At 45.6% G+C, this 26,292-nt stretch overlaps 2 protein-coding genes across 5 annotated transcripts; one reads left to right on the top strand and one right to left on the bottom strand.

The window, feature by feature from the left end:
- The first annotated feature begins 492 nt into the window (after positions 1–492).
- Positions 493–6,768, top strand: LOC119224533 (adhesion G-protein coupled receptor G5-like). Its single transcript, XM_062561670.1, is given in 15 exon segments — positions 493–577; positions 2,006–2,277; positions 2,370–2,556; positions 2,685–2,730; positions 2,986–3,079; positions 3,340–3,462; positions 3,581–3,697; positions 3,918–3,960; positions 4,045–4,151; positions 4,233–4,348; positions 4,473–4,732; positions 4,812–4,911; positions 5,068–5,177; positions 5,180–5,341; positions 6,316–6,768. Coding segments are annotated over 15 exon segments (1,932 nt in total). The 5' UTR covers positions 493–510; the 3' UTR covers positions 6,444–6,768.
- A 3,395-nt stretch (positions 6,769–10,163) lies between these two features.
- LOC119197435 (adhesion G-protein coupled receptor G5) lies at positions 10,164–24,577 on the bottom strand. Of its 4 annotated transcripts, none has more exons than XM_062561666.1 (15): positions 24,236–24,577; positions 17,683–17,760; positions 15,026–15,291; positions 14,747–14,933; positions 14,573–14,618; positions 14,296–14,389; positions 13,916–14,038; positions 13,689–13,805; positions 13,428–13,470; positions 13,237–13,343; positions 13,040–13,155; positions 12,695–12,957; positions 12,516–12,615; positions 12,148–12,422; positions 10,164–11,270 (listed from the first exon to the last, which is right to left on the bottom strand). In XM_062561666.1, the coding sequence occupies exons 2-15, from the start codon at positions 17,747–17,749 to the stop codon at positions 11,143–11,145; spliced, it is 1,932 nt and encodes a 643-aa protein (XP_062417650.1). In that variant the 5' UTR covers positions 17,750–17,760; positions 24,236–24,577; the 3' UTR covers positions 10,164–11,142. The 4 variants fall into 4 exon arrangements, with proteins under 4 accessions (XP_062417650.1, XP_062417653.1, XP_062417652.1 ...); XM_062561669.1 differs by having other exon boundaries at positions 12,695–12,954; XM_062561668.1 differs by having other exon boundaries at positions 17,683–17,757.
- Positions 24,578–26,292: the final 1,715 nt, after the last annotated feature.

Below are 26,292 nucleotides of genomic sequence, written 5' to 3'. Positions count from 1 at the left end.
GAAATGGCCCTGGTCAAGACAGTAAAAAAGATTCACGCGACTCATTGGCCGAGGGTATCGAAAAGTCTCAGGAGATTTTATCCTTTGCCCTCCAAGTTGAGAGGTAGGGAAACAGAATGAAGACAAAGAGGTTTTATGTGTGAGCACAAACTCTTGAGCACAGGCAGCAGGATGCACCGGTGTTGTTATTTTTTTTGGTCATTTAACAATGGTCAGGGACGTAACACAGATAGCAAAGCAGTAAGAATGTTATCATAAATAAATGGTGTTGTGTCAAACCTGTGCTGCCTCTAGATGAACTCTTTGTTTCCTGTAGGATGTGTGTTTGGTCTCAGAAATAACGTCGTGTCTTTCACCCATTCCATCTACCCCCCCCCCCCCCCCCTCATCAGCAGTCAGTCTCTGTGGTTGTGGTTGTAATGCAGACTGCCCATGCAGAGAGAACATATAGACGTGTTCCTATTTTACAACAGCATTTCTCTGTCTCTCTTCCCAACAGCAGCCGTATGAATGGAGCCCCGTCTGACTGCTGATCTGAGGGCTGCACTCGTCGTCTTCATCCTCCTCCTCTCTGCGGGTAAGATGGAAGGATTCATGTCGTTATGAAGGTACCTGAGCGGCCAATGCAGTTTACTGACATCACGTCAGCAACAGGCCCTGGATCTGTGGCTCCAGGATGAGGAGGTCGACTGTGTCAGAGCAGGAAGACAGCGTGGAAGAATACAGCCTAACACTTACAGTATTTTATTATGTAATGTTCTGCTAAAGTGGAAAATGTTAAAGTGAGATTGATAATTATCCTTTCATATGATGGCTGCAATGATTAACATGGTCGTATTAGAAATTGAAACAGTTCATTATAATATATTTAAGAGATGGCTAATGTAAAATGGGACATTATAATGTGTAATATAGACAAATTGTAAAACTTAAATATACCCTCCCTTCCAACATTTAATAAGGATTAATCATACATGTAGTAATGAGACATTTAGACATTCTAAATAGACCTGTGGTTTAAAAGTTAGTATAAACACTTACTACAAGGGAGTTCTTGGTTTGGGGGAAGTTGGCCCGGAGCGTACTGTGGAGGCCTAAATCCAGTGGTGTAGACAAGGGGTGGGGGCGTTAGTTAGGAGAATACGTCCATTTGTGAGCAAGGATCACTATAGTTTTGGTCTCCTGTAGTACTCCGCGCATGGGTGATGTGACTGTCTTCAAACGAGGTGAATTTAGGAATGACAGAAAGTTCTGTCACAACGATGTTGTTACGTATCATCGCGCTTTTGTTGATAGGTATATGGAAATCTTTGACCTGCAAATCACGTAGACCACACCACTTCCTAAACTAAATAGTACGTGAGAGTTAAGTAGCCCAATTAGAGAAGTTCAACAGACGTGCAAATCGAAGACCACAGAGAAGCCACAATTTTCCTCTGAGAAGGTGATGATCTCGCCCAATTGTCACGTACAGCGTTCTCTGCTCTGTGCCTCAGTAACAGTATAACATGTCTCTGATCATCTGACTGTAATTAAGGACCTGATTGCCTTGGTTTTCTTCATTTTTAGAAAAACTACACAGAGGATTGTTGTGTTAATGCATATGGCCTCAACTCAGCTACAACAGTAGAGGAGCCAGCACTGTGCTTCATGCTCATGTTTGCCCCATGGGGGTAATACATGCTTTTCACCTGGTTCCCACTCGGGGCTTTGCTGCTCTGTTGTGTGTTTGATGCAATGCTACAGCATCAATGTTGTTGCTAATAACTGACATGCCCAACACTATGATTAAATAAATCACCCCCGACTTTAGGGATACTTCAAACAATGAAGCGTTTGTGATTTCTTCCCAAAAACAAAGTGGAATTTAAAAGAGTTGAATGAGTGTATATTTGGGACTGAAGTATCGTGAGTGCTTTGACTCAGACGTCAGAGCAACTTTGGTTTGAATTGAATATTCTTCAAGGTAAAAAAACAACACCAAGCCACCCTTTGTCTCCTTCAGGCTCAAGTGACAATGATCTAGACCTAGAGAGTTTTTGTGGGACGTGGCGCCATGACAGCGGCGCCCTGAGCCTGAACGTCAACCTCTCCACGGGCTGCAGTGAGATCTCCATCTCAGCGGGGCGCAGCTCCCTGTCCATCGACGGGAAGATCACGGCTCAGTGCAGCCGGTCCGAAGTGATTCCCCTCAAGCAGCTGGGCCTCGACTCCCGGGGGGGGGAGACTCCGTTCTGTCTGTACTGGGAGCCACTGCTGGACCTGTTGAAGCTGCAGGTCAGAAGAGTTCCCATGCAGTGGAAGACCTAAAAGGACGTTTCTCTCCTTCTCAAAGGGAGGTTCATTTCATTCCTCCTTTGGCTGTGCAGGTGGGAGGGAAGAACCTGAGTCTGTGCTGGCCCAGCAGCGTGCAGGGCCACTGCTGCACCGATCTGTCACACGGCCCCAACGCACCTGAGGCAATCTACGGCATCATTAATGGAACCATCAAGACCGATTTGATCACAGACAAAACACTGGAAGCATACAAGTTCAGTGCAGCTTCCATCGACTGCAGTAAGGGAGACCGGATGTGAATGTACAACATTTAGCATTTTAGTGTTTTCCACAGGGACGGGTCAAACATGTCGGACTCGTTGAAACGAAGTGTCACAGTTTAATGTTTGTTGTGTGTTTTTTTGCAGAAGCATTATGTGACCAACAGAACCAGGGATCCACCCAAGTCAACGTGTAATTTCCATTTATTTCTAATTCTTTTCAATTTCGCCATCACAGTTTTTATCATCACATCTACTTCACATGACTTTGTCCTAATTGCTGAGTCTGCTTCATGTAATAACGCTGTAATAATATAAAGGGACTTTGACTACCAGCAGGAAGCTAAAGTTAAGAGGATGTTAGGTGGAGTTACACCAATAACCGTGGTTCATTTAAAAACCCTCTGAGCCACCATTTTCATGGGTGTGTGTCGATGTGTGTGTACAGGGACCCGGCTGTAGGGAATGTGCAGCATCCGTGTGCTCACAGCTCTGAGGTGGACATGAAGGAGGGTTTCAGAGGCCGTAACGTCACAGCGCCTGTAAGGACAACATACACACACAAACACACACAGGGGGGGGATTTAGTGGAGCGTTTCACACCAAGTGATTACAAACGTGTGACAGCATGGGGCCGAGCAGCAGGGCCAAACCTCAAGGTGCTTTTAGTGTGTCCACATTCTTCTGGCGTGTTGGATGCAGTGGGTGGGAGTCGGCGGCGTGGGATGAGATGCCTCATGGAGCGGTTGGTTTTCACTTGTTCTCTGGTTCGCCGTCTCTAACCCTCTGTTCTGTGACACAGGCCACTAAAGGTAGACCCGCAGAGTCCAGCACCACCGTCCACCTGCCCCCTGCTCTGAAGACAGCTGCCAAAAAGACCAGCAAGGTCGTCTGCACTTTCTTCAACAAGATCTCCCTGTTCCAGGTAGCTGGGAAGAGAACACATGCCTCCACTTTGAGATTAGACCCCAAAGCCTTAGTTCTTCTGTGTGTCGATATGTGGGTTGAAGATGTTTGTCTTTGTGTGTGTGTGTGTGCTCCAGGAGGGTCATAGGGGGAACAGGCTTTTCAACGATGTGGTGGGAATCACCGTGGAGAATGAGGTCATCGCTAATCTGCCTGAGCCAATCAGGATTGACTTTCACCACGATGTCATACCCGTAAGCTTGTGTCATTAGTTTGTCATTGCCAGTGATCGTTGCCCACACTGCATTGCACCTTTCTATACTTCACATGACCATCAAATTGACTTTTGAAAATCCAGTATTGGAATCTGCTAAAATAAAAAGAAGCTTTCATATCCCCAAATCCCAAATATTTCTCAGAGGGCCAACCTTGACCACACCCTGTGTGACTGCAATGTTTCTTTTTCTATTTCAGCAACACCATTCAAAGAAATGTGTGTCCTGGGACACCAGGAAAGGTTGGAACCCTTTGGAATAAACATTGATTTGCTGTTAGTCCCACGGATGAAGCCTGTCTCTGAAGCTGTGTTTCCTCCATGTAGATCCATTGCTGGTGAATTGGTTGGTCGACGGATGTGAGACGCGAGAGAAAGGAGCGAAACACACCGAGTGCCTCTGCAACCATCTGACTTACTTCTCTGTGCTGGTGGTGAGTCGTGGATACATGACTTCTTCACACATTACATATTCGGATTTGATGTGTGATGGCCTGTCACTCTGATCATTGCAGCAAATGGAGCCTCGCCCAGTGCGCCACCTCCTGGCCCTCACCACCATTACATCTCTGGGCTGTGCTGTGTCTGTAATTAGCTGTGTCGCTGTCTTCATTTTCCTCTGCAGGAAGAGGTGATTACTGCTTCTACATTCAGAGTTTAGGGATTTAGAACAATTCCAGAAACCTACTAATTTATATCCCACCTCCCTGTGGCAGGCGGTGTAAGGAGAATTCTGATTCCGATCTCCGTAAGAGGAAGCTCAATGAGCAGTCCTTTCACATCCACATAGGCCTAACGGTGTCACTCGGCCTCCTCAACCTTCTCTTCTTCTTCACCGGGGTCCTGGCCAACGTGGGAGGGGAGAGCCTTTGCGTCTGGGTGGGGGCGGGCCTCCACTACACGCTGCTCAGCTCCTTCACCTGGATGGGCGTAGAGGTGTTTCACACCTTCTGGTTGGTCCACATGGTTTTCAGCCCCTCCCCGAAGGCCTGTGTGTGGCACCTGGTCGGCTTCGGTGAGCGTGATGAAGTGATGCTTCTTTGGTGGTGCATTAATGTGACGTAGACATGTGACCCGTTAAATTCCCTCTGCAGCCCTCCCTGCACTGCCCGTAATCATCCTGGCTGCAATGGGGGACATTTACGGAGTGAGAGAGGTGGTGCCAAGCGATGACGTCTACAATCCTTATCTGATGTAAGCAAGCAGTGTGAAGACAAACATATTTGGCCTGGAGAACCGTGGTGTTTGGATAGTTTATTAATACCCCCCATTTAGCAGGAATACCACTTTACCCGTCCTCTGGGATTGTGTTTGCTTTTATCTCTCTCTGAGTGCATTTGGTGTTTCCAGGTGCTGGATGAAAGACACCCCCAAGGCCTTGCTGGCCCACTATTTCACCAACATGACAGCCTTGGCCGTCCTGGTGATCTCGGGCTTAGTGATGCTCTACCGGGTCTACAGGTAATCCGCATCAAGGATGAATGGAGGCAGAACCACGTGGCTTTTCTCAGCATCTGGGGCCTCAGCTGCCTCTACGGGACATCTTGGGGTCTGATCTTCTTGGACTTTGGACCCCTCTCTGACATTATTCTCTACCGCTTCTGTATCCTCAACGCTTTGCTAGGTTTGTGCTAGAGGTGCACGGCGCCAGTTAGTCGGTTTGTGTAATATTGTCCGCTGTGGTCCTCTTTGTGTTGTTTGGGTGTCTTGGGAGACCAGACCACAGAACTACATCAGCAGGGCAGAGAGTTCTGCATATACCAGAGTTAATACAAAACTTGCAATCTAAATCCGGAAGGAAAAAGGCATCTAACATCTACGGCATGAGTTTAGTTCTATAGGAGGTGGGTGGTGTAATAGGAGCTAACTTTTGGCATAAAGACTTCCCACTAAGCATGTAATCAAATACTTCATTCATTCATTCATACATTGTGTACCTTAGAGCAGATAGATGCACTACACTCGTTCTTTCAATCATTTTATTTTAGGTTTACATAGGCTGCATGCTGCCTTGCAGACTATGGTAATTGTAGTTTCTGCACCCACCGTGTGGGTGCATGTACTTCCTATGGAGGACCAGAGTAGAAAAAAGAAAATCAGCTTTGACTCTTGCCTTGACTCTTCAACAATGAACAAAGACACACTCTTAACTTATCTCAGATTAGACACATAATTGGCCTCATAACATGTCTTGTAAACCTAACAAATAAATGTCAAGCTGGAAAAAAAACAGGTCGGTGAAAAACTTGAATGTTGCCCAAATGCTCAGTGAATGTGAGGATATGATAACATCCTACCAATGCAGTAGATGGTTACAGTGCAGCTCCATTTGTCTCTGGAGGCAGATAAAACACGTGACAATATCCTACTGCTTCATTATGTTTTGGAAACAGAAGAAGTTGGCTCCTCCTCTTGGAACATAGTTTGTTTCTCTTTAAGTTACTCTGTGGTCACATGAAATGAATATTGAGTCAGCACATCTCCTCCAATTGGAGGAGTCCACTTCAGCGGCTTCGTGTGTGTCTCCACCTCCTGACCAACTCAAACAGAGGGGTCACCAATCCTTGTTTTTTTTCTCCCTCTCATGTGCCGTCCCAGGTTTCTTCCTGATGCTGCGGTTCTACATGTTGGACTGGATGCGGAAGCAGTCCGGCGGCTCGAATCTGGGCAGCACCAGCACCGGCTCCGCCCGGCAGCACATGCTACAGGCCCAGGAGAAGAGCTAGACGGGCCGCTGCAGCACCAAAGCTTTAAGGCAGTCTTCTTATCCGCGTGGATGAGCGCATGCTGTGCCGCCTGAAGAGCTCTCCATGCCCCCTGCACCTGTCCTCCCTCTGGTTGCTGAACACAAGTGCAGCTCATGGGAGCACCACCTCATGCACTATGATGCACCCAGTCAGTGTCTTGGGTGCAGATTGTGTTTCCAGTGTTTCCTCTAAGAAAAGCTGCAAACTGAGGGGAAACACTGCTCATCACATGTTGGATCCACTTTGCTTTGGTTGATTAGATCTTCACATTGCTCCCAGGTGGAGCTGACTTGAATCAACCACACAGTGTCTTGGGTGCAGATTGTGTTACAGTTTTTCTTCGTTGGTTTGGCTCATTTTTTGAGACAGAAATTACATTCTCAAAACAACATGGACAAACCTCCAAACCACTTGGCAATTTCTCAATACAGAATTGAATTTCTTGAATCTCATTCATTTGATCAAATTGCAAATGTCTAAGTACATGTCTCAATGTCTCAGTACATCTTTGCAAATGATTAAGTACATGTAGCCTATACGTTTAGCACAATTTCCAAGTGAATAGATCTTGTTGCTCTAAACTGATTGTTGATTCTCAGTCTAATTGTTTTTCGCTCCAAAACGTCTCAGCGTAATTTCGCTGTATAAGTCATCACATGCACAATAGTCTGTTCAATTGTCAAAATGACTCAAGAACATAATACCTTGAATACCATATATCAATCCCTTGGAACATTTGATAAATTCACAGTATTACAACAATTGACATTCAGGTGAAACTAGAACTTGACTAACTAAGGAGGAGTGTCACACATCTCAGATGACCAATATTATGCTGTATACATTTTCTTTTTACTCTGATGTATGGAAATTATTATGTTTGTGAATGATAATAGCAATTACAATAAATTACAATTCACGGTAGTATGAGTGCAATGTGTGATCAAACCTTGGAGGCTACTCTTAGCCTAAAATCCTTGTTGTAGCCCTTGACATTATTGAACTTTTCTGTGTTACATAATTGTATTGTTTCCTTATTTGAATTGTGGAGTGCCATTTCCTTGCACTTAAGGATGATCGTTAACTTGTCACCTGAACCGCCCATTAATGCGTATCACCTGGACGGCTCGTTTACTCTCACCTGGATGGGTTAAAAGTGGTGTCACCTGGACAGCTCAGAAGAAGTTGAGTGGATGAGTCAAATGTTGGGTCTAGAGGCACGTAAAAAGATACCGTTTTTTGACCACTTCTCGGTACAAGTTTAGCCCTTTTTGTTTACTGTTGTTAACTTTGCCTTATTGCTTGAGTTTACAACTCGTTTATGTTCACCTTTTTTGAAGCCAAAATAAATGGATATATTATTTAAAATCTTGGAGTATCGAGCGTGCGTAAATCCCAAGTTTAAAATATTCAAATGAAGAAACAATACAATCATATAACACAGAAAAGTTAAATAAGAAAAAATGTCCAAAACGGCTACAACAAACGCGTATGAGATAATTAGTTAATCTTAGATCTCCTGAGACAGTGGCATGGAGGCTAGTGAAGTTCGGCTGGCCAGGCAGACCCATTTCCAGCCAGGCACCCTGCATGCACTGCAGGTGTGTGACTGGTTTAGCATCAGGAGTACCGTGAAGCTAAAGCTAAGCTAAATAAAAGAGAGCTAAACTGAGCTACAAATGTCACTGCTCCACTGGACGCTACGGTAGACGGGGGGTGAACGCTACAGACAGCGGTTGAAAAGGAAGCTACGGCTCGGACGAAAGTCCATTTTCTTTTTTTTTGCGAGAAAAATTTGATGTGTGGCGGGAGTGCGTAACTGAAGGCTGAAACGAGTGGCTCAATGCGTGACACTTGAGAGCCAAGGGTCAAGGGCACAATTGCGCTTGTTAGGAAGCAGGCCATGTTTGTCACACTTGTAAGTCAAGTTGGGGTTTTTGTCTTGTCTCCACTTTTGTTTTTGTGACTTCCTGTTTTACTTAATTAATTAATTAACTCTCCTCTCGTTTTAGGGCCCTTTCCCTTCGTGATGTTTCACCAGTCTGATTGTCTTCCGTGATTCCTGGTTGTTTCCACTTGTTCCCTCTTCCCCCATATGTTCATTTAGTCTGCGTCTCCCTTTGTCTTGTGCCAGTGTGTCGTCCTACGTCGTCCCACAAGCCAAGCGTCCAAGAGCCATAGCCAAAAATTGTCCGGTCTGTTGATCACGGTTTGGCCTCGTTCGAGTGAACAAGTACGAACAAGTACACGGTTAGGTACAATTGCCTTCAGTTAGCCCAATAACCAATTGTAGGTCACCTACACCTTGCTGGTGCTGACTGTTGCTTCTCAGTCAAGTGGTTGTTCTCTGCAAAACATCATGGCATAATTTTCTTGTGTACATCATCACCTGCACAATAGTTCACTCCACTGTCAAAATTGTTCAGGCACATAATACCATGAAAAACATCATGGAATATAATGTAATATGGATCTCTTGGATCATTGGCTTCATTTACAGGTGCAACTAGAACTTTACTAATCAAGAGGGAGTTTCTCACATCCGATCACCAATCACACAGTAATTTTAGTTAGCTGACAGGTGCTATCCAGGAGTATAAATGCTTCCATCAAATATCTAGGGCTTGACCAAGTTCAGTAGTTTATGAACATGGAAGCACCTGGCCAGGTAAACGAACAAGGGCAACTGTTGTTAGTTTTTCCACCTAGTAATGGCTGAGCGGTTTTTCCAGTGTCCCCCCCCCCCCTTGCACCCGTTTTATTACGGGCAGTGACTCACGTGTGTTGTCTGCCTAGGCGTGGAGCACGCTCAGCTAGCCCTTGAGGCCCATGCTCCGCGGCCCCGAGGGGCCGGTGTGTGGCGAGCTCCTCTGCCCTTTCAGAGCCCTAGACCTGTATGTCCGCAGGACCTCTCTGTGTAGGCTCTCCGAACAGCTGTTTGTGTGTTTCGGGCTTCCCAACACTGGCGGCCCGGGAACTAAGCAGAGGATGAGCAAGTGGGTGGTTGAGGCCATCACACTTGCTTATGAATCGGACGGCCAGCCCGCACCTTGGCTGTCCGGGCCCATTCTACTAGGGGTATGGCGGCTTCTAAAGCACTGTTGTCGGGAAGAGTATCACTACACGACTGCATGGCGGCAGGCTGGTCTTCTCCCCACACGTTTGTGAGGTTTTACCACCTTGGCCTTAACACTACACCTGAAGCACTGGTGCTCGTCTGACTGTGTGTCTTAAAAACTTCACACCACGGTCACTTGCTCATATGGTGAGTGGGTATAGGGTTCCCACAGCGTCTTTACGCAGCTCGAGTTCCCTGAGAGGGAACGTCTCACGGTTACGTATGACGCTGCGTAAACGTTCTGCCATACTCCCGGCCTGCCCGTGGCACTCGATTCGGCCTTTCAGAGATGAATGGTCCTGCCCTTCGGGTCCCTTTATAGCGCCCTGGTCCCGGCGTTCCCCGCCTATGACGTACCAGCTCGCCATTGGTTAGATTTCACACGTGCTTCATGACGCGGTCACACTGAGGCGTTCCCACCGCGTTTTTACGCAGCGTTTTGTTCCCTTCAGGGAACGAAGGTTACATACGTAACCGAGAGACAATTTCTCACAACAAACAAGAAATGTAACAGGCTCCAGGGAGGATTCTCACAAAGATAAGGAGGAGGGGCGAGTGAGCAGGAAAACGGCCCGTTTTTATTCTCTTTTTCAAAAAGCAACTATGCACAATCATTTAAATGACAACATACCGACTCATCAAATTCACAAAAAGTGCAAATATCACAGTATCTACAAAAACTCTTATGAAATATTTCCCCAAATTATACAATCACAGGAGAGAAATCTATATTGTAAAGGGACCACATTGGTCCAACCTATTTTGGTCCAATTAAAAGATTTTTAAATTGGATGAAGGTGTGAAATATGGACTGGAAAAATCAAAAATCTATCTATTAACATTCAGCATTCTATTCCACCATGCACATGTCATATCAAGAGTATTAAAACAATATGAAAGACAACTCACTATTTTTTTGAAAAGATTGAAAATCGAAAGTGCTAAAAAAAATCATACAAGTACAATTAAAAAAATAAAAAGCTTATCTAAGGTTCAAGGAGTGCTTTAACAACAATAATAATATAGATCATTTTCTTTACAGACAATAAAATACAAATCACAGCACAGTAACCTGTAATCGTTTAACATCCTGTCTGCATTTAAAGCTTTACATACAGTTTACAGTTTAAATAAATTCCCTCCCTTCTAGACTCTGTCTAGGTATTTGACGCATTTTTTACTGAATGTCGGCCTCATTTCCTCCGTTGTCCCGGTAAACGTGAATTTGACGGCTCAGTGGTTGATTCAAGTCAGCTCCACCTGGGAGCAATGTGAAGATCTAATCAACCAAAGCAAAGTGGATCCAACATGTGATGAGCAGTGTTTCCCCTCAGTTTGCAACTTTTCTTAGAGGAAACACTGGAAACACAATCTGCACCCAAGACACTGACTGGGTGCATCATAGTGGATGAGGTGGTGCTCTCATGAGCTGCACTTGTGTTCAGCAACCAGAGAGAGGACAGGTGCAGGGGGCATGGAGAGCTCTTCAGGCGGCACAGCATGCGCTCATCCACGCGGATAAGAAGACTGCCTTAAAGCTTTGGTGCTGCAGCGGCCCGTCTAGCTCTTCTCCTGGGCCTGTAGCATGTGCTGCCGGGTGGAGCCGGTGCTGGTGCTGCCCAGAGTCGAGCCGCCGGCCTGCTTCCGCATCCAGTCCAACATGTAGAACCGCAGCATCAGGAAGAAACCTGGGACGGCACATGAGAGGGAGAAAAAAAGGATTGGTGACCCCTCTGTTTGAGTTCGTCAGGAAGTGGAGACACACACGAAACCGCTGAAGTGGACTCCTCCAATTGGAGGAGATGTGCTGACTCAATATTCATTTCATGTGACCACAGAGTAACTTAAAGAGAAACAAACTATGTTCCAAGAGGAGGAGCCAACTTCTTCTGTTTCCAGAACATAATGAAGCAGTAGGATATTGTCACTGGTTTTATCTGCCTCTTGCCCCTCTCTGGTGAAAAAAAGAAATTCAATAGATTTCCATGAATAAAGTGTTTGTTTACATGCTTAGAGGAATGTGTTTATACCAAACGTTAGCTCCTAATACACGACCCACCTCCTATAGAATTCAACTTATGCCACAGATGTTAAATCATGAAACCACCACGTTTGCATGGAGACATTCTCTCAGTGAGCCACCAGTGTGCAGCAGAAACAGGGGTAATAAGTTGAGCTCTTGGGCTTCATAAACAAGCCCCTCGCATGAGAGGAAAAGTAGTTTTCCTTCTGATAGGCTTCAGTGACAGAGGCCCTGATTAACAACAGCCATTGTCTCATTCCCACACTGATACGATGCGCCGCTGGCTGCACATACCCCTGACTATGTATAGTTCTGTGAAGGTGGTGGTGATAACATGGTGATAAAACTACACAAATATGTAGCGTGTGCCTTTTCCCCCCGGCCTTGGATCACGAGTGTCGTGTAAACTTTGGTGTATGCAAAACTCTCTGCCCTGCTGCTGTAGTTCTGTTCTGGTCTCCTATGAATGAGAAAAACAACACAAAGAAGCAGACAACACCACACAAACCGATTAACTGGCTCAGTGCACCTCTAGAACAAACCTTGAAAAGCATTGAGGATGCAGAAGAGGAAGAGGATAAAGTGAGAGAAGGGTCCAAAGTCCAAGAAGGTCAGACCCCAAGATGTCCCGAAGAGGCAGCTGAGGCCCCAGATGCTGAGAAAAGCCACGCGGTTCTGCCTCCATTCATCCCTGATGCGGATCTTGCTGTAGACCAGGAAGAGCATCACTAAGCCCGAGATCACCAGGACGGCCAAGGCTGTCATGTTGGTGAAATAGTGGGCCAGCAAGGCCTTGGGGGTGTCTTTCATCCAGCACCTGGAAACACCAAATGCGCTCAGAGAGAGAGAAAAGCAAACACAATCCCAGAGGACGGGTAAAGTGGTATTCCTGCTCACACTGCTTGCTTACATCAGATAAGGATTGTAGACGTCATCGCTTGGCACCACCTCTCTCACTCCGTAAATGTCCCCCACTGCAACCAGGATGATTACGGGCAGTACAGGGAGAGCTGCAGAGGGAATTTAACAGGTCACATGTCTACGTCACATTAATGCGGCACCAAAGAAGCATCACTTCATCACGCTCACCGAAGCCGACCAGGTGCCACACACAGGCCTTCGGGGAGGGGCTGAAAACCATGTGGACCAACCAGAAGGTGTGAAACACCTCTACGCCCATCCAGGTGAAGGAGCTGAGCAGCGTGTAGTGGAGGCCCGCCCCCACCCAGACGCAGAGGCTCTCCCCTCCCACGTTGGCCAGGACCCCGGTGAAGAAGAAGAGCAGGTTGAGGAGGCCGAGTGACACGACTAGGCCCATGTGGATGGGAATGGACTGCTCCTTACACCGCCTGCTAGAGGGAGGGGGGATGTAAATTAGTAGGTTTCTGGAATTGTTCTAAATCCCTAATCTCTAAATGTAGAAGCAGTAATCACCTCTTCCTGCAGAGGAAAATGAAGACAGCGACACAGCTGATTACAGACACAGCACAGCCCAGAGATGTAATGGTGGTGAGGGCCAGGAGGTGGCGCACTGGGCGAGGCTCCATTTGCTGCAATGAACAGAGTGACAGGCCATCACACATCAAATCCGAATATGTAATGTGTGAAGAAGTCATGTATCCACGACTCACCACCAGCACAGAGAAGTAAGTCAGATGGTTGCAGAGGCACTCGGTGTGTTTCGCTCCTTTCTCTCGCGTCTCACATCCGTCGACCAACCAATTCACCAGCAATGGATCTGCATGGCGGAAACACAGCTTCAGAGACAGGCTTCATCCGTGGGACTAACAGCAAATCAATGTTTATTCCAAAGGGTTCCAACCTTTCCTGGTGTCCCAGGACACACATTTCTTTGAATGGTGTTGCTGAAATAGAAAAAGAAACATTGCAGTTACACAGGGTGTGGTCAAGGTTGGCCCTCAGAAATATTTGGAATTTGGGGCTATGAAAGTTTCTTTTTATTTTAGCAGATTCCTACACTGGATTTTCAAAAGTCAATTTGATGGTCATGTGAAGTATAGAAAGGTGCAATGCAGTGTGGGCAACGATCACTGGCAATGACAAACTAATGACACAAGCTTACAGGTATGACATCGTGGTGAAAGTCAATCCTGATTGGCTCAGGCAGATTAGCGATGACCTCATTCTCCACAGTGATTCCCACCACATCGTTGAAAAGCCTATTCCCCTTGTGACTCTCCTGGAGCACACACAAAGACAGACATCTTCAACCCACATATCTACACACAGAAGAACTAAGGCTTTGGGGTCTAATCTCAAAGTGGAGGCATGTGTTCTCTTCCCAGCTACCTGGAACAGGGAGATCTTGTTGAAGAAAGTGCAGTTGACCTTGCTGGTCTCTTTGGCAGCTGTCTTCAGAGCAGGGGGCAGGTGGACCGTGGTACTGGACTCTGCGGGTCTACCTTTAGTGGCCTGTGTCACAGAACAGAGGGTTAGAGACGGCGAACCAGAGAACAAGTGAAAACCAACCGCTCCATGAGGCATCTCATCCCACGCCGCCGACTCCCACCCACTGCATCCAACACGCCAGAAGAATGTGGACACACTAAAAGCACCTTGAAGTTTGGCCCTGCTGCTCGGCTCCATGCTGTCACACGTTTGTAATCACTTGGTGTGAAACGCTCCACTAAATCCCCCCCTGTGTGTGTTTGTGTGTAGGTTGTCCTTACAGGCGCTGTGACGTTACGGCCTCTGAAACCCTCCTTCATGTCCACCTCAGAGCTGTGAGCACACGGATGCTGCACATTCCCTACAGCCGGGTCCCTGTACACACACATCGACACACACCCATGAAAATGGTGGCTCAGAGGGTTTAGCTTCTTGCTGGTAGTCACAGTCCCTTTATATTACATACAGCGTTATTACATGAAGCAGACTCAGCAATTAGGACAAAGTCATGTCAAGTAGCTGCGAAATAGAAAAGAAATAGAAATAAATGGAAATTACACGTTGACTTGGGTGGATCCCTGGATCTGTTGGTCACATAATGCTTCTGCAAAAAAACACACAACAAACATTAAACTGTGACACTTCTTTTCAACGAGTCCGACATGTTTGACCCGTCCCTGTGGAAAACACTAAAATGCTAAATGCTGTACATTCACATCCGGTCTCCCTTACTGCAGTCCGTGGAAGCTGCAATGAACTTGTATGCTTCCAGTGTTTTGTGTGTGATCAAATCGGTCTTGATTTTTCCATTAATGATGCCGTAGATTGCCTCAGGTGCGTTGGGGCCGTGTGACAGATCGGTGCAGCAGTGGCCCTGCACGCTGCTGGGCCAGCACAGACTCAGGTTCTTCCCTCCCACCTGCACAGCCAAAGGAGGAATGAAATGAACCTCCCTTTCAGAAGGAGAGAAACGTCCTTTTAGGTCTTCCACTGCATGGGAACTCTTCTGACCTGCAGCTTCAACAGGTCCAGCAGTGGCTCCCAGTACAGACAGAACGGAGTGTCCTCCTTGGAGTCGAGGCCCAGCTGCTTGAGGGGAATCACTTCGGACCGGCTGCACTGAGCCGTGATCTGCCCGTCGATGGACAGGGAGCTGCGCCCCGCTGAGATGGAGATCTCACTGCAGCCCGTGGAGAGGTTGACGTTCAGGCTCAGGGCGCCGCTGTCATGGCGCCACGTCCCACAAAAACTCAGGTCTAGATCATTGTCACTTGAGCCTGAAGGAGACAAAGGGTGGCTTGGTGTTGTTTTTTTACCTTGAAGAATATTCAATTCAAACCAAAGTTGCTCTGACGTCAAAGCACTCACGATACTTCAGTCCCAAATATACACTCATTTAACTCTTTTAAATTCCACTTTGTCCACACAATGGCGCTCTCGCTGGGAAAAAGATCACAAACACTTCATTGTTTGAAGTATCCCTAAAGCCGGGGGGATTTATTTAATCATAGTGTTGGGCATGACGGTTATTAGCAACAACATTGATGCTGTAGCATTGCATCAAACACACAACAGAGCAGCAAAGCCCCGAGTGGGAACCAGGTGAAAAGCATGTATTACCCCCATGGGGCAAACATGAGCATGAAGCACAGTGCTGGCTCCTCTACTGTTGTAGCTGAGGTGAGTTTAGTTATTAAAAGGTTTATTAAAGACATGTTGTGGAAGCTGAGGTAAATCAAAATGAATACGTAGGCCATATGCATTAACACAACAATTACAAATGTCCTCTGTGAGATTCACACAAAACTAAGGCATACTAGGATTTTTCTAAAAATGAAGAAATTCCTCATCTCTTAAATGTTTTTTTAAATGATGAATGAGTTTAAATACACAGTCATATATTGCTTTGGGCTAAAACAAGGGTCAATCATGATCGCCATAGTTGAAACCATGGTGGCGTGTGGCGAGTTCCTAAAATGCCAGACCACCACAAAAGGAACACAAGTGTTCAGTGTGCAGGTCCTTGCAGTACATGTTTAGTACATGTTTAGTACATGTTTAGTACACGTTTGGCTTGAATGTGTGTGCGTCTGCTACACAGAGCAGTGAACGCTGTGTTCCAAATAAAACGCAAATGTGTGTGACAATGGGGCAAGATCATCGCCTCCTCAGAGGAAACCCGTGGTGTCTCTGTGGTCGTTGCTTTGCACGTTTGTTGAACAGCTCAAGACAAGTCACCCCAACAAACACAAGGCAAAATGGGCCCCTTAGACGTTACGTACTATTTAGATTTAGGCCTCCACAGTACGCTCCGAGCCAACTTTCACACAGACCATGAACTCCTTCATAGTAGGGGTCTATACCAACTTTTAAACCACAGGCCTATTTAGAATGTCTAGATGTCTCATTACTCAAGTACGATTAATCCTTAAAAGGGAGGGGGGGTGTATTTAACTTTTACAACATTCGTTCTACATTCTTATGGAATGCCGTTTTAGTCAAAATTAAATAAATGAACAAATACACGGTAATGCATAATGACACTGCATTTCATAATAAATAAATGAATAAAAACACGGTAATGCATAATGGCACCGTAATGCATAATGACCCAGTATTTCATTTCACGTTCTTATATGCAAATCAGGGGGCGTGGCTATCTATCACATTCAGAACAGACAACGGAGACGTGTGCAAAAAGGGCTGGCTAAGGCAGTGTTTCTCAACTGGTGGGCCGTTTGTCTAGAGCTGCCGAAGTCGGAACCGCAAGCCCTCGTACTTCCAGAAAACCCTCAATATGTGTCAAAATAGTATCTGCAGATAACCCATGTTGATCGATTTGATCCGCTAATGCTAGCATGCTATCTCGGAGCCCACCGATGTCTTCCATTATGTCAACACTCTCACGTCCCTTAGCCCAGTAGTTCTCAACTTGTCTGGCTTCGGGACCCACCTTTACCCCTTAATGACGAGGCGACCCAATTCGATCGGGGAGGGGGGTGCTTCCGCGTTCGCTAGCGGTGTCGACGGCACACGGCTCTGTCGTCTGTTCTGAATGTGATAGATAGCCACGCCCCCTGATTTGCATATAAGAACGTGAAATGAAATACTGTGTCATTATGCATTACGGTGCCATTATGCATTACCGTGTTTTTATTCATTTATTTATTATGAAATGCAGTGTCATTATGCATTACTGTGTTTTTATTCATTTATTTATTATGAAATGCAGTGTCATTATGCATTACCGTGTTTTTATTCATTTATTTATTATGAAATGCAGTGTCATTATGCATTACCGTGTATTTGTTCATTTATTTAATTTTGACTAAAACGGCATTCCATACATTCTACTATTACATGAGCGTAAACACTCTGGAACTGGATAAGCCCAATATCTAATACAAACTTAATAAAATTAATTAATAATTAATCATTGCAACCATTAAACAGTCCTTACTGCTCAATCATTTTCCAACATTACATAATAAAATAAGTGTTAGGCTGTATTCTTCCACGCTGTCTTCCTGCTCTGACACAGTCGACCTCCTCATCCTGGAGCCACACATCCAGGGCCTGCTGCTGACGTGATGTCAGTAAACTGCATTGGCCGCTCAGGTACTTTCATAACGACATGAATCCTTACGACATGAATCCTTTCATCTTACCCGCAGAGAGGAGGAGGATGAAGAAGACGAGTGCAGCCCTCAGATCAGCAGTCAGACGGGGCTCCATTCATACGGCTGCTGTTGGGAAGAGAGACAGAGAAATGCTGTTGTAATAGAGGAACACGTCTATATGTTCTCTCTGCAGTCTGCATTACAACCACAACCACTGACACTGGCTACTGGTGAGGGGGGGGGGGTAGATGGAATGGGTGTGATGTGTGAAAGACACGACGCAAACAGTTATTTCTGAGAGCAAACACACATCCTACATGAAACAATGAGTTCAGCTAGAGGCAGCACAGGTTTGACACAACACCATTTATTTATGATAACATTCTTACTGCCTTGCTATCTGCACCCTCTTATCAACAAATACAAGTGAGTTTGTGCTCAAAATACACACAGGGACCCTTCCGTGCTGTTATCAATGGAAACACTCTTCCCCTCTGCACACACACACACACTCTTTCCATCATCTTTTTAGTACGATGACCTTTTTAGTAGCACGTTTTTTGTTTCAAATATGAATACACAGATGTTACATTAGTGGATAGAAAGAGAAGAAAAAGCTCATTTCCCAGAGAAAACCATCACTTTACGTCAGGTCGGACTTCCTGAGGATCACATGAGTGTGACCACACAGACGTGTGGCAATGACCCGCAGACAGACGTTCTAGTCATTTTCGGTTTCTCCCAGATCAGCCGACTCACTGCAGGCGGCACTACAGATGGACAAATCGATTCTGAAGAAGGGGAGGTGGGGGCTCAACATTACACGACAGGAACCCGGGGGGAACCACACACGCAGTAGAGAGGAAAAGCAACAGAAGAGACAGAGAAAAGAAGAAATCACAAATTAGCCTCAGAGGGCTTTACAGTCTGTACACATGCAACGTCCTCTGTCCCGAAACCCTCACATCGGCACAGGAAAAACTCCCCAAAAAATGGACAATGACAATGGATGTCATGGGTACAGAATGAACAATGTAAAAGATGAACAATACATTCAGTTCTTTTAAGAGAGATTATTCGAATAATTGCAAGTAGTGAGCCAAGTGTACGGCAGGAGCACTGCATGTGACTCTGACACCAAGACAGCGAGAGCTGCAAAACGTGGGGGGGCTATTTATGAAGATGAGCCCTGAAACACACACCTGATACTCGAGGCGGACCTATGCCTCACAGACAAACACACACATGGCTACCGTACATCTCCACCATTTAAACTGCCGCTGTACACTAAGTCGTCCAATGTGTTGCTTCAGTCAGCAGCCATAACATCAATCTGCTGGGGGTAACCCTGGTAACCTGTGCTATCTAACTAATTGCTCTATAAAAGCAACCCCTCCTCAAGCAGTGTGGAAACGTCTCTCTAAGGACTCCACTGCTGGGCCCGGTGTGGCTGCAAAGCACCAAACTGTATAACCACACTGTGATATGAATATTAACCATGAATAGAGGAGACCCTTTCTCTGTTCCACAGTTATAATTCTCTAACTTTTGTATTCGTCAAGCCCATTTAAGTGAAAGTTCTGTAAAGTACGCAGCATATCGATAATATACGGTCTGACACGATACATTTGATTTCACTTTGACTAGATTGTGTGGACATGTGACTCTGATCTCCAACAGGCAAATGTCACATATTGATTTTTATCATTTCCGTGACTACATAAATCCTTATTTGGGGCTATTTCCACCAGCACGATGTAGTGAAGGCTAAAGGAAAGCAATGCACTATAATAACATATAACAAAGATTACTTTCACTTCAGTTAAAACCCGGTGAGCTTGTGTGAAACTGCCACCTCTGTATATTGAACACAGCATGGATCCTTTTCGGTTCTCACACTTCCCATTTTTGATAATTCAAGCGCGTCAATAAAAGCTGGTCAAAAAAAAAAATAAGGTGTTTTAGTCGTGTCTTCCTGTTGCTTTATGATGAACTTATATATATGGCACGCGCACATTACATGGAGAGCGTTAGCAAGCCACAGTGGACCCCACAGCTCAGAGAGGGCTGAGACCTGACCAAAAGAGGGCTATGCATGTGTTGGCGGTCTGCTATGCTGAGGCGTGTACAAACGTGTTGTGGTTGCATCGCGGCCCAAACAGCACTTCACAAACCAAACAATCAGGTACGGGTGGGCTGTGAAAGCCCACTCTCATGATATAATAATACACATTTCATGGATATTTTGAGCTTGGAAATAAGCCGATGTTAATTCACTCGTTCAACATCGTTTATCACTTTTCTTTCAAAATTATCAACCGGATTATTGCGAGTAGAAAAAAGTACAATATTCGTCTAATAAATACAAAAAAATACTTTAGAATGAGTATGTTTGAGATGTTCGGGATCGTGTGTTTGCTATATTAGTTTATTCAACATGATTCCTTTTAAACCAATTAATCAACATATTTCTCTATATTGAACTGATATATTCTCTCAGAAGTGACATTAAACCAAAACCGTTAACAAACAGATCAGCTCTGGAACGTAAAAACATGTGTTACCAAGCCTTCCCTCCAACAAACAAAGCGCTTCTCAAAAGAGAATTACACTTGAAAAGGTCAACATTGAGGTAACACCGCCTCTTCCCAGAAATCATGAGCCAGTTGTGAAGATAACTGTGGACAAAGTATGCAAGATGACGTCCTAATGCATTTGTTCCGGTTGGCTGGTTACATGTAGCCAACAGGGACAGCGAGATTTGAGAGCGGGCCCTCAGCATGGCGTTGGTGGCACGTTCACACGTGGGTTGTGCCCCCTCCCTGCCACACCCCGCACTTTACAGCTCTCTGACTACAAGCAACACACTGATGAAGACTAAACACAACCCAGGCAGCTGGCCACACAACACAGTGACGGGCTCAGTTCTACCCAACGGTTTCTGGGACACAACCCCCCCCCCCCCCCCCTGTGTGTGCACGTGCTCTAGTGCATTACATGTAATAAAGGTGTGTCCACTGGGTAGTGTTGACTTTAACATAACACAAAAAGGCGTCACATTCTTTGTACGGGGCTTGAAAGCAGAACTTACAGATGATTCTCTCTGCTTCTCTTTTGCACACAACGTCTAAACTAAACACTTTGTAAGCCAACTCCCCCCCACCCTCTTCCCCCCCACACCCTCTCCATTGTCCCTGCATGGCACCCAGGCATCAATTCAGCACAAGAATTTCCCCTTTTCATTCTTCTGTGTGTGTGTGTGTGTGCCTGTGTGCGTGCTTTTGTCTGTGTGTGTGTCTTTGGGAAAGGCACCGAGCAGGCATAAACGGATGTGTGTGTGTGTGTGTGTGTGTGTGTGTGTCTGGGACTGGAGCACCGCAAACACACTGCACTAACACAACATTTGTCTTTTTCAGCGGGAGGCACACACTCCTGAAACTTGCTGCCTCACTGCGCTGGTCCCCCCCCTCCTCCTCCTCCTCCTCCTCCTCCTCCTCACACGTTGGGTGACATCGAGCCTGAATGCTCGCCTCATCTCGCAGCGACCCACACATGTGTGAACGAGACGGGCCTCTGCAAAAGCCCCGAGTTTCCACTCCGTCGCGTCGCTCTGCGCTTTCCTGTAAAAGGCAGCCGGGCGCCGTGTCTTGGTCGCGGCTTTGTGAGTGACTCACACCGTCGTCGCCATGTCCCGTTTGACTTCCTGCACAGTGGAGCGGCCGCGATGGCCGCGTGAGACAGACTGCAGACAGAGCCGCTCTGAGTAATCATGATCACCATCCCATGTATTGGCTATGTGTGTAAGTGCACACATGGAATGTGGCTACGCTGGTTTCCGCTTTAGTCTCCACGGGTTTTTATCAATAAAAAAGTTTTATTAGAAAAATTCAAAACAAGGACCACAAAAAGAACAGATGTAGCATAAATATTTAACAACTATGCACATATAAATAAATATATATATATCCCAAACTATGACCATGAACCTATACAACAACCATGCAAGTTCAGATGGAGGTGCACCTTCATTGAATGTTTATGATTCGATGAAGGTGAAGAGACCTAATCTTTATATTTAGCCACAAACCTCGATGAGATCTGAGAATTTGTTATTATTTGGTTTTCTTGGTCTACCGAACCACTGTTTGGGTTTGCATACATGTGACTGACGACCCGGTTCATGAATTAGACCAATTCATAAAATGCATTTAGTGTACACCAGGATACAGCCATGATTCGGGGACTATGTCATATAATAAAGAAATGAGAATAGTGTAATACCGCTGTCACCTTTGAACTACAGTCAATAGAATAATACTAAAGCACAGCTGGTATTCAATGTAATGTAATCACCCCGAAATATTTACAAGCACCACTTAAAACACCACACCGGCCCTCTCTCTGCCCAGCATCTTCCTCGCTAATCTAAGATCTCTGTTTTGTATACGACGGAATGCTTAACCATCTTGAATGCTAAAGTTAAACATGTTACAAACACCCTTTCACACACCGTGACAAACAGCCTCCCGCATTTACCATGATGTTTGATACTAAGCTTGACAGGTGGAGGCTTTTGGTACAACCTGAGGTGTTGACCCGCTCGTTGCAAGGGAAGGATGTGGCGCCACGTGGGAAGGGTGTAAGAAAAAACAGGTGAGACGCAAACAAAAAACAAGAAAAGACTGTTCAACGAAATGTGGCAGTCCAGTGGAGAACGGCTGGTTTATGATCCAGCCAAGAAAATAATGTGTTGCACCGATTGTAGGACGTTGCTTTCATACATGCAGGAGCTTTACACATCCATAGGAGCGGAAGATGTAGTCTGGAATTGGGTGTTTACAATGCTCATTTGCATTTTAAAGGATTGTAAATCTTGTTCTTCAAGCAGATTGTAGTCAACTTTAATCAAATTAAACTTGATTTCCCAACAACAAGTGACTGCTTTTCATGTCTCCTCCTGCATTTTTGTTCACCTTATTTTAATTTTCGGTAAACATATCTTGTATATCAGGTGACGTACATTCTCCGGTTTACAGTCGGCTCAATTTGCACTTTGCATTTGGTCCTGCCAGAGTTTGGATTTTGTCCCAGTCCTCTGCCAGCAGCAGAGTGAGGGAGCAAAGAATGCGCATTGAAGGGTAACCCGAGGAACAAAAGCGGCTCTTTGTGGTCCGGGCCTTAGAGTGACAGTGAGCGTGAATGCGGGTCAAAGGTCACTGGCTGCTGTGGAGGCTGTTGAAGCCGGTGTAGTAAAGACGTACACGCAAACGTACACAAAAAGCTTTAAATTATGGACGCTGAAGCTCAATACATTTTTAAAAAATACTAAAAAACGAAACCCCTTCCTTCCTTTTTTTCTGTAGTAACGCACTGACCTCACTTTAGTGGCTGCTGAGAGAACGCCGCACTGTGCCACCGCTGTGCGCTGCGGCCAGCATTGTTACCAGAGAAGATTTGCGTTGGCCTTCCGGAAGCGATACAGCAGTCAGAGTACAGCAAACTAAGTCAAATAGAAATCGGCACAGTTCTGTGCACAGCAACGTATCCACTCGAACGCTGGATGTTGTGTGGCTGGTGTGGATTTATCCCCTGGGTACCTTTTGTGTGAGGACCTTGCATTCTTTGTGGGAGCACCATAGTGATGCGGCGTGCACGTCTGCATGCATGTGTGTGCATGTATTCCTTGATCTGTGTCTTGCCGTCCTCCCGTGAGGACATTGGAGGAGCAGGTGGAATGCTGCAGATATGTCCTTTGGGGCTATGAATAAATCAATGAAACAACACACACACACACACACACACACACACACATGCACAGACATCAGCCAGCATGTCATTAGGGCTTAATTCAGCCCCCAGCGTGGCCTTAGGTGTGGGTCACTGGGTTGAGTCTGTCATCAGGGGGCTTTCTTTTCCTCATTACCAGACATAAAAAAGCCAGCACAAAGGAGAAGGACATTCCGCAATGAGTCACACAACGTATGCAATATTTACATTTCATAGGGAGGGGGAGTTCAGAAAAAAAGACGTCCCTCCATGATTGTCATCTGTTCACTTTCAGTACTCATCTGATCTGCAGCCTTTGCAGATGCGCAATATGGGGCAATGCCCAGGTTCTTTTTGTAGGCTTTTTTTTTTGCTGTGAAGTGGAGTCTTGTGATTGTGCATCAAGGCACAGTCAGGAAACCACATGCAGTAAGAAGAGCGAGGTCGAGCCTCTCTGGTGTCAACAACCCAACAGCAGCCCTTCGTGGGGGAGAATCACACCTGGTACAAGCCCTGTTACTGTCAATAGTGGCGCCGTAACATTACAAAATCGAGAAAAACAAGGGGTCCGAAATAAATGATTAATCAAAGATTTTTGCAATTTTGCATGGACTTTGTAGCAATGAAAACCAGGTTGTGTCTGTATATATATTATAGTTATATACATGTATAATATCCCCAATACGGCATCATACCTTTTATATTTACACATGAAATAATAAACATCATTTTAAAGTGATGTTTTATTTTGATTTATAAAACTTCTCTGGTAGATGTGTGCCTTTCGTAGCCCTGCGTGTTTCACCTGAGGTGTGACGTCGGTGCCGTGGCTTACCTTTACCTTCCTTTTGGAGGTTTCTCGTGTCCTTCTTACAATCCTCCTTGATGCCCGAAACCTCCACGTGGAACTTCCACGCACCGCGACGTGGACCCGGTAGAGGAAGGCGGTGCACGCGGCGTCGGACGCGCTGCCGCAGGTTGACCGAAGAGACTTCAATTAGCTGTTCACTTGCTGCTCTTAAAAAAAAATATAGGTTATTTTGGACGTCGTCGACGAACCCGCGACGTGAGAAATGCAAAGTCCAAAAGAACAAGGGGCCGGTCTGACGCTCCGTGGGCTCCTGTCACGCTGAGCGTGTGCGCGCGGACGGACTGTCAGCGGGACTGAGGTGCGAGACTGGAGCTGCGGTCAAGAAAGCTGTGATGAAAGGAGCTTCGCTTCCGGACAGGATTTTCAAAATGCGTCATATACAATTAACAATGCGAACAACTACTCATGTAGGTTGTATTCTCTTTCTTTTTAACATTCCTTCTGGTGCAGATAAGTTTGCGTCTTTGAATCTGACTACTGTTATAACAGTTTTAGTTACTTCCACTTGCTCTGAACCAAAACCTGCATATGTTAAACCACCGACATGCTCCCTATTTATTCCAGGTGAAACCTATTCAATAACAAATATGTTACGAAGCCAACTGAATACGGTTATGTGACACTATCACTCTTTTGTTCTTTGTTTTTTATGAGCAATATCTTGCTTTAACTTTGAAGGAAAAGTCATTTCCGCTCATGTTCGGTCGTCTAAGTCTCACTTCACTGCTGTCGGGTAACAAGGTGTGAAACGGGAACCCAGACGGAGTGACCTGGATGTGGGGGGGCAACTCTCAATCCCAGAAGAAGACATCTCAGCATTATGTAGCAGTGTTTGTTTAATACATAAATAGATATTTAGGTTTTTGAATTGTGGTCGATGATTAAGTTCTTGTGCCTGGACCCTTTAGGAGTGTTCCCTTGGATGTTTCCTAAAGCCTTAACAGTATCCTTTTATTGTTTGTTACATATCAGATGATGTTTAACCACTAACGTCACAGACACAGGTGGCAGCGTGACCACAAACCGCAGCCTTGTATTCGGCGCCATCGAACTCAAATCCCAAAATGAACACGTTGTTTCCGAAAAACAATGCGGTGTGAACGGAAAACATGACGTCGCTTTGGAGAAGTGTGACGCGACGATGAGCATGAAAGGCAAACGTCCTCCTTGAGATGTGAGGCTGATTTAAAAAAAAAAGTGAAACTTGCTGTCAGCTCCACCAAAGACTATCGCTTCCTTTCATGAAAAAAAGAAAATAATCACAGACACACTAGTAAGTACACCTCTTAAAAACCACACACTGTGCACGGCATTTTTTGTGTAACAAAAGACTGACAACTTGTCGTGGCCATTGTTACAAATTAGATAAAGTTAGACACAACTGACATTGCTGCTCGGGTGCAACAATGCATTTCTGATAGATGAAGATATGATGAATAAAGGCAACACAGTCTTCCTGAAGTGAATTAGACACCCAGCGAGGACCTGTGTGTGCTGTGGGATTGTGTGGCTTCATTAACGTCTGGTGCTACTGCAGCGCTGATAAAGGGAGCCCTGAAATATAAATTAACTCCACGTTGCCTTCTATTTGAATAGTCCATAGCATAAAAGTACCCACTGTGCATCTGCAGCTACTTAAAAGCAGATTAATGTTTAAACCCAGGGCAACCTCAATGTCATTGTCCGTACTTGACCGACAATTTTAACCACATTTCCCACTAAAATCCCAAAACGATTAGATTTCACTCTAAGAGACTCTTATAAAGGAGGTAAAGTATGGGAAGAGAGGGGGTGGGAGAGGGGGGATGGGGGTGTGGTTGGCTACATTCAGCACCTGGCTCCTCTTTTCAACCGTCTACGTGAGTGGTTAAGAGAATGTGTGTGTGTGTGTGTGTGTGTGTGTGTGTGCGCGTCTGTCTGGAGCAGGGCTTTTCAGTTGAATTGTGTGGGCTTGGCTAATAAAGGGCCCCATGTCTCAACGTTGACTGATGTGCTTGCTGTCTTTCTCTATCACACACACA

This window comes from Pungitius pungitius, chromosome 4 (genome assembly GCF_949316345.1).
Source record: "Pungitius pungitius chromosome 4, fPunPun2.1, whole genome shotgun sequence".
Classification (NCBI taxonomy): Eukaryota; Metazoa; Chordata; class Actinopteri; order Perciformes; family Gasterosteidae; genus Pungitius; species Pungitius pungitius.
The sequence above is the reverse complement of the archived record's forward strand: the minus strand, read 5'-3'. Positions and strand labels throughout refer to the sequence as shown.

Coding starts and splice junctions, on each gene's coding strand:
- LOC119197435 (XM_062561666.1), bottom strand. CDS start 17,749: ATGGAGCCCCGTCTGACTGCTGATCTGAGGGCTGCACTCGTCTTCTTC. Junction 12,423..12,515: donor GTCTACAATCCTTATCTGAT/GTAAGCAAGCAG, acceptor TGGTGTTTCCAG/GTGCTGGATGAAAGACACCC. Junction 11,271..12,147: donor CATCCTCAATGCTTTTCAAG/GTTTGTTCTAGA, acceptor GTGCCGTCCCAG/GTTTCTTCCTGATGCTGCGG.